The following is an 8,177-nucleotide window of genomic DNA, read 5'->3' as shown; positions in this document are numbered from 1 at the left end:
CTTATATTCCTGCCTCGCATCGATAGATATTTCAGGCGCCAGAGGTCTCTACCTCTCTCACTGCCTCTATGTGTTTTGGGTCTGCTTTCTTTCTGTCTTCATCTGGCCCCGCCAGTCCTCTTTATTGCCAACTCAAGAAAAAAAGAGTTAAATATTGATGTGAAAAATGTGAGAAAAGCACACAAATGAGCAGGTTCATATAACAATACATATAACAATTCTCACAAAATGATTCACGTCTTGGTCTCCGGGGGCTCCCAGGAGGCCCTCCACTGGGAATATTTCCCTCCCTCAGTCTCGGGGCTGGAAATTCCATCCTAGGAGATTCACTAACACCTGAAGCTCTGGGTCTTTAGGACTCAGTCCATAAAAACTAAGCACCTGCTCTGGGCCCAGCCCTGTGCCCGGAGCAAGGAACAGGTGGGCCATTAGGGAGAAGGAGGCCCCATGGCAGGTGCCGGGAAGGAGGTGGTTAATACAGAGGTGAGTAAGGCAGGGGCCCGGCCTGCAGGAGCTGAGACTGGAGTGGGGTAGCTGAGGGGCATGGGGGCACACCATTATTGTCAGAGAATCTTGGAGCAGATGGTGGTAGGATTCTGGCATAGAATGGGAGCCTGGAAGAGGCAGCAGACTGGCCCAAGGCAAGCTTCACTATCAACTCCTCTGGCCCTGTCTCCTCATTCTCTTCCCCTCCCCTTCCCCACCATGGCTGGCCAGCGCCTCACCCCCAAGCCTTCCCACTAGCCCGGGCGCGGGGGACCCCTTTCAGCCTTACCCTCTCTGTCCCCGCAGAAGGGCCACGGTTGGCAGTGGCTCAGCCCCGGGTGTCCGTGCTGGAAGGGGGAGGCCTGGCTGGGCTGCGCCCTCCTGGCAGGCGCGGCGCCTGCCCAGCTCCTGTGGCCGGGACCCCAGCAACAGCAGGTGGAAGCCGGCACCCCCGGATTCATGCGGCACCCTGAGGGTGCCCAGCTCCACCTTCACATCCGGGATGCTGACCCAGCGCGCTGCAGGGGCGCCTACCGGTGCGTGGCCCGCAATGCCGTGGGCAACAGCAGTCGAAGCGTCCTGCTGGAGCTCCGGAGTGAGTCAGGGGTAGTGGGCGTTTGTGTGGCGAGGGGCAGGGGCAACCTCCAGCTGTGGCCCTGAATTAGGGGGAAAGGCACAGGAATCCTCTGCTTCAAAATTTGGACACGTGAGCTCCGCAGGCCCCGACAGGCCCTCCCAAGCATGGCCCCAGATGGGCTTATGTGAATGTGACTCCGCCGCACCCTTGCATGCAGGCAAACGGTTCCCCTTGCTGTCAGAATCATCTTTTGCTCAGTTTATAGATGAGGAAACCAGGGTAGCACAGACCAGAACGACCCAGGACTGATGGAGTCTACACGCTCCGGTGTGGTTGCCACGCTAGGGGTCGCCTCTCCACGAAACAGGAACAAAGTTGGGCGCGGGGGGTTGCACGCGCCTGTGTGTGTCCCCGCCCCTCCCCCAGGATAGCCGGCTCCTCCCAACGTCACCATCCGCCGCCTGACCTGCGGGAGGCACCGGAGACAGGTGCAGCTGCGGTGGGCCGTCGAGGGCCCCGGGAACCCGGACGGGCTTCCTGGTGCAGCCGGGGCCAGCGTCCCAAGCCCAGGAGCCGGGGCCTGGGAGACAGCAGCCAGGGACATGGAGCCTGGGAGCAGGGGCCGGAGGCTGGGGGGCGTGGACCCGGGTGTCCGCTATGCCTTCCGCGTCCCGGCTCTGAATCACCACACGGCTGGACACCCCTCTGAGGTGAAGACACCAGGTGCTGCGGCCAGCGCCGTGGGGGGACTCACCCTTTCTCCACAAAACAGAACCCCAAAGCCCGGTTCATCTTCCTCCTCACAGGGCATCCCTTACTCCGTTCCTTTGCCTCCTTCCCACCAAATGCCTCCATCCCAGTCTCTTTCCTTTTCCCCACCCTCCCCTCAGGTCATTCTCCACTGCTGTCTTTCCCATCCCTCCCTGGGAGGCCCTGGAGGCCCCAGGCCTAGGGGCAGGAGCCACAGTTCAGCTTGAATCAGAAGAAATGGGGATGGGGGCGGGGGGTACAGGGTCCTGGTGATTAAGTAAGAGTAGGGGCCCAACTCTGTGCCTCATCTCACTGCCCAGGGCACAGGTGGGCTCTCGGCTTCCCGCTGCTCTCTCTCCATCCTGGGAACTCCGTATTTCATGGCGTCCTTCCCTTCAGTCCCAAGCTGCCAAGACAACTGGCCTGCTGCCTTCTGTGCCAGAAATGGGGGACTCGGCTGGGGACTCGAGGCATGCAGAGCCCCTCTTTCCTTGGGAGAGACTTGACCTCCGATTCTGTGGCTCCGGTCTTGCCCTTGATTGCCCACCACGGGGCATTGCCTGCTTGCTGCCCTTGAAGTCTTTGCTGTCAAGCTCAGTAGTGGCTCCAAAACCACATAAGCAGCGTTCTCCCCTCTTGGTGGAACCCCCGTTCAGCGTCCATCCAGCAGTGCTGGGTGCAGTGGGCACATGCAACAGTGGCCTTCCTACTGGTGTTCCAGTATCCTGCCCGGCACCGGACACTTTCCCCTGTGAGTGGGAAGCTCAAGGGCAGGGTTGCTTGACTCCATAGGGGGCCAGGTCTAGACCTATCCAAGGAGAGATGCAGACCCCCCGGGGCAAGGGATCTAGGCTCTTCCTTAACTGTGACCTCTCCCCAGTGCTAGCTGTCCATCCGGGTTCCAACTCCCAACCTTAGGCATCTGGGGCCACCCCCCTGGGTTCCGGGGTCTCTAGTACAGCGTCTGTCGGGAAAGGGAGGGTTATTTTCCCGCAACCTACGCTGGGTTGCTCAAGTACTGCACCTTTTCTTCCTACAGGCCTCGGCCAGTTGCTTGTTCCCATGTGAGTGTAGAACCCCAGTCATCCTGGGGGTTGGGGAAAGGAAGGCCGGGGAGGTGCACTCTCCCACTTCACCCTCAGGGAGCAAAGTCACCAATACAGGGATTCAAGGGAGGGCCTGGAGGCACAAGCAGGTGAGCATGATTTTATCCCAAAGGTAATTACTCATACGTAAGGAGAGCAGTCCTGAGTTTCATGCATGATGCTCAGTCTCTGGTCCTGAGAACAATCTGGGACACCTCGAAGGTGTCTGTCTCCTTTGCTTGTGTCTGTTTTTTATAGGCATCGAACCACCACCCACCACCCCAGGTTCAGATCCTGCACAAGCAGCCACGGATGTCCCAGGTAATGTCACCATCACTGTGACTGCAACACCGTGAGGCCCCAAGGGGGGCCCCAGATATGCACAGAGGAGACAGGTAGGAGTTGGAAAGATCCCTGTGTCACACTTGGTCTTAAAACCGAGATGGCTAAGATACCGGCTACCTTTACCCCCTCCATACCCAGACTTCACAGGAGCACCAGGCTCAGCTGCAGTGCCTCTGAATGACCTGATCACAGGAGAAGTCCCGGCCCACCTTGTGGAAGAGAGAGGTGGAAGGATGAGGAAGACCCTCAAGTGGAGAAAAGACGAGCTGGGTGTCCAAGGCCACATGAGAAGGGTGGTTCTGGGCACAGCGCCTGGTGCGTTATGAGCAAGCTGGCCGCTTCCACACAAGGCCTGTGAACTGAGCAGTTGCTGAATAAATCCTACTCGATGCTGTCACTACTAGAGGGCTATTTCAACTGTGGCTCCCACAGGGAGAGGCTCAGCCCAGCGTACGCACTCCCCTCATTCAACGGTAGCAAGAAATGTGTTCTTCTAGTTCCTGATTTCCCAAATCTCAAATTTCTTCCCCAAGAACACAAGCTTCGGTGATGGGACCAGCTTCATCAGAGGGGCAGTGGAGTCAGGTGCCCATCCCTGGGTCCCTGTGGCTCTTTTCGCTTTGGTAGAGGCGTATCCTCGAGTCTGCAGGGATCAGAGGTATTCCAGATGCTGCTGCTTGCCACCAGGCCCAGGGCTGACAGGGGATGGGGGGTGTTTCAGAGTCGTACTCTGTGAGCTGTCAGCATGACTCACGGGCTCCAGTGTGTGTATGTGTGTGTGTGTGTGCTCCAGTGTGTGTGTGTGTGTGTGTGTGTGTGTCCGAAATCTGGGTGAAACACAAATGAATGCTTGTTCAACCGACTAGAAGAGTCGGGACTCCGAGCTGCCTCGGCAGGGGCCTCGGAGGAGAAGTAGCAGCAAGAACCAGAAGACGACCCTGCCAGGGACGAGTGGTGCCTGAAAGGAGACGGGAAACGGACAGAAACGGAAATTGCTTCTCAGGTTCTCACAGATTCAGACTTTATTAGAAAAGGGATTTCAAGTTCTCTCAAGGTGCTCAGGACTGGAGCTAAGGTTTAAGGGAGGCTTAGTTCAACATGGGGAATGAAATATAACAAGGCCCCACCCCATGCCGAAGACCCTGTTGGCTGTCTGGTCAAAGCAGCCAAGACACTTTGATTTTTTTTTTTTTTAGGGCTGCTTTTCTTGAGGAGGCTAAATGTCTGCCCAGGAGTTCACACAGATGTTGCTCCAAGTGAATGGTAAACATAGACAGCAGGCCAGAAGGGCCCACTCCTCCCCATGCTCCTCAGGCTGCTCTCCGTCCCTCCTCTCTTCCTTCCAAAGAGATAGAGTTGTCCGCCCCCTCCCCCCCCAAGGAGGGGTCTGCCTGCGTGGGCACCTGGGCTCAGGTATTCTCCCAGCCTCCCCATAAAACACTTGCTGGCCTAGATCCTGTTCCTTCAGGGCCTGGATCTCTGCGGTCAGAACAGAAGGGATTAACTCATGTGGCTCGTGCGATGGGGATTTTCAGGGGAGGACGGGGATGGCGGTTCCAAAGAATTTCCAAGGAAGACATACACCTACCCCGACCACAAGCTATAAGCAGCTTTCTACAAACAGGGAGTATCTGACGGTCCCCATCTTCACGTGCTACTCTACAGGAAAGCAGCATTCTCTTTTAATATAAAGTCATATCAACCAGATAAAACCTGTCAACGCTACATCATTTAAAATATGTACAGTTCCAAACATAACATTACAACTTTCAGGAAAATAAAACACACTTTTCAATAGGATACAAAAACATGCATCTCAAAGCCATTACTTTAAAAAAAACAAAGCAACACAGGTGGAATCCAGCCATGAGGTCAAGTTCCTGGCAGTACTCTACCTGGAATGAGCTCTCTGTGACATGGTCAGCCTAATACAGATGTACTGGTCTTCACAGACTCACTGCACAAACACAAAGCCCAGAAAGAAATGCTTTTGTAAAAGACCACTTCACAAGGTGTTTAAACATTGCAAGTTCACTTACATCCTGTACGGCACCTATCAGCCGACTATCGGTACCTAGTGGAAAAGGACACAGTGAAATGATACACCAGGAGCGGGGGCGGAGTTTGACGCTAAAACAAAGAACCACAGAGAATTCTAAGACGGGAAGGAACACGAAGAGGCCTGACCAATGACGTGCTCACTAAGCCCAGGGACGATCCCGTTCCCAGGCGTGGGGTGGTGGTGGTGAGGGCTTTCACTGGGAGACACGGGGACTCTGGGAAGACCAAGTGATAAGCACGGAGCTCTGCCCACGTGGGACGGAGGGTACCTTCTGGGCTTCGGGGTCACGGTCAGAGGAACCACGCGGCAGGGGAGGGCGAGAGCGTGCGGGACTGGGCTGGTTCCATCGCAAGAGGGAACCGCATGCTTTTGGAAAGCAGTCTGGAAAACTGGAAGGAGCCCAGATTACGGCTCCGGGTAAATCGGGTTGAAAGGCAGGCTCTGTGGTGGGGGGACCGTGTTGGAGATTTGTTGGGAGGGTTAACGAGATAGCAGAGAGCAGCACCGAGCACGGAGCCTGGTATATAGCGGTCACACCGCAGATGCTGCTGTGTCCTGACTTCCTGGGGAAGCGACACCAGGCAGGACTGTTGGTGACCGTGTAGGTCATACAAGTTCCGAACAACTCAAGGTTAGGGAGAATGCATAACTCCTAAACGGTAAGGCAATTATATATATATATTCATATATTTATATTTATATGTCTCAATATATAAAGGCATTTTTTATAAATAAAATACAATAAAAGGGATAACACTTAAAACAGCGTTACTAATAATATAAATAAAAGCAGTCCACAATGAGATTGCCCTAAAGATAAAGTCGTCTTCTCTTCCTAGTGGACAAATCCCATAGTCAAACTCAATCTTTAAAAGCAGTTTATGACCTAAGGCTCATGCTAGTACACCTCTGTTTCCTGAATCAAAATGACTGCCCACAAATATCTACTCCCCAGTTTTCTAAAACCCCCTTTGTGACAGCATGGCTGTATCTTGGTTGGCAAAACACAGGGTATGTTTTCATATTCTGTGCACTAGGAGGACTCTGTCCTTTGTTAGTCACACAAGTAAGGGATGCAGCTATCCCCCTCCAAAGCTAATTGCATCTACACCACATGAAGAATAAATTCAGTATACTCTAAGTATGGACATTGGGAATGCAGAACTTGATTCTACAGCATCCCTAACACCTGACCCTGAAATTATACTCACTACATTCTACTCAAAGTCATTCTTGCATAGTGACCCAGCTCAAACAGCGTATTTCACTAACAGCTCTATTTATAAGATACGTAGGCATATATAAGGGGATACTGATGCATTTACACAAACAGTTGATTAACATAGTATTCTAGTCTATTTCACTGCAGTTTCCAGGAAACTGTTTTTTTTTCATTTATGCTGAAACTGCCTGACTCTACATAAAGAGAATCATTTTCTAATTTTTTCCCCAAAGGGATGCACAATCCAAAAACAAGCAGTGATCTACTGAAGCTTGACTTAAGCTATTAAAATAGCTATTAAATAGGAGTAGTGTTTTCTCGTGGGTTTTTTTTTTTTTTTTTTTTTGGATGTGGAGAAGAAAAGCCTTCCAAAGGCAGCTGCAAATGTCCTTGTCACTCAGAAGGAGCCGTAACTGTGATTTATGGGCTCTGCTAACCAAAGCTTCAGGTGTGTGTTTACAATGACGACATTCTAAAAAAAGTCAGGAAATTTCAAACCATACCCCTTTCCCTCCAAATTAAATCTTTTCTGACACTCACATCTTCCAAGTGTTGCCCATGTTGGAAGCTTGAAAAATAATAATTTTCGGGTGGCGTGACACCAGGAGCACAATGTGGGTCTTTCTTTCCAAGTCGCCACTTTAAATTCATTTTGTCCCACTCTTAGAAACAGTCAGAAAGAGCCCTAGAGTGACAATCTAATAAACCAATCCAATTTTAATGCAGTGGGACCTGAGGGCTATCTTTTTCTCTCCAGCCATGGTCCCCTATCTGCATACGGCAATAACCCCACAGACCTTAACCTCAACCATGTTCATGACACCGTCTGTGACTAGTGCCTAGAAAACCGAACATCATTTGTGCCCGTGTGCAGACAGAGAGTCAACAAGTCACCTATCACTTCTTTGGAAGGCACTCATACAATTCATAAGACACCTGCTATTACAAACACTAGGTTACAACTGAGCGTGACTTCCAATGTTCTCACAAAGTCTGATAACACAATACGTCAAAGGACAGCTTTCCATCTGAAAACTTCAGTTCCCTCTTAGCCAAATGGGCCAATAGGCTGGATCCTTGCAGGAGGAGCTCTTATGGCCACTGAGGTTCTCAGAAACATGGAATGATCCCACCGCTCTCAGATGATTGAAAACTACGCAAAATTAGGTTGTTTCCTACTGAGGGGGAGGAAGGAAGAGGGAAATTTTAAGGCATAAATAATATAAAAGGGCACACACTTTAAGATACATTCACAGGACATTACTACTACAAAAAATAAATAATGATTTTCTCTGACTTGAGTTCATGTCCTTCACACAGTCCATCCCCAGGCCTGTTTTGTGCAGTTACTGGCTTGAAGTGGGAACATGACTGGTCATTTGCACACCCTCAGGTTTCTTGGGGTTGCTGAAGGATCCCTGCAGGGCTGTCTAAAGGAATGCCAGGAGGAGACCAGGTGGTCTTTTCAGTACAGTCCTTGGACACAAGGGGCAGAATAAGAGGATTCCAACTTAAAATTTTGTTCTCGGTTTCTGAATGGACACAGCTGTCTCCTGAAAAACACAAAGGTTTGGGAGCATTATGAAATCAGAAAGGCAGATTTTGACAAAACAGTCTCACAACATTACTTTGAGCAATAAAGAAAGAATA

The 8,177-nt window shown here is 51.6% G+C and overlaps 1 protein-coding gene across 7 annotated transcripts in view; it reads right to left on the bottom strand.

Annotated features, from left to right (window-relative positions):
• Positions 1-4,247: 4,247 nt before the first annotated feature.
• Positions 4,248-8,177, bottom strand: part of CDON (cell adhesion associated, oncogene regulated) — a 114,397-nt gene continuing 110,467 nt past the window's right edge. For all 7 annotated transcript variants that reach the window (XM_081799138.1, XM_081799137.1, XM_081799135.1 and 4 more), the window contains one exon: positions 4,248-8,080. In XM_081799138.1, the coding sequence (XP_081655264.1) occupies positions 7,917-8,080 (164 nt within the window). In that variant the 3' untranslated portion in view covers positions 4,248-7,916. The remainder of the gene's footprint in view (positions 8,081-8,177) is intronic.

The sequence above is a fragment of the Leptonychotes weddellii genome, chromosome 11 (genome assembly GCF_054177405.1).
Source record: "Leptonychotes weddellii isolate Sample4059 chromosome 11, ASM5417740v2, whole genome shotgun sequence".
Lineage (NCBI taxonomy): Eukaryota > Metazoa > Chordata > Mammalia > Carnivora > Phocidae > Leptonychotes > Leptonychotes weddellii.
Note: the sequence above shows the minus strand (reverse complement) of the source record. Positions and strands in the feature narration are given on the sequence as shown.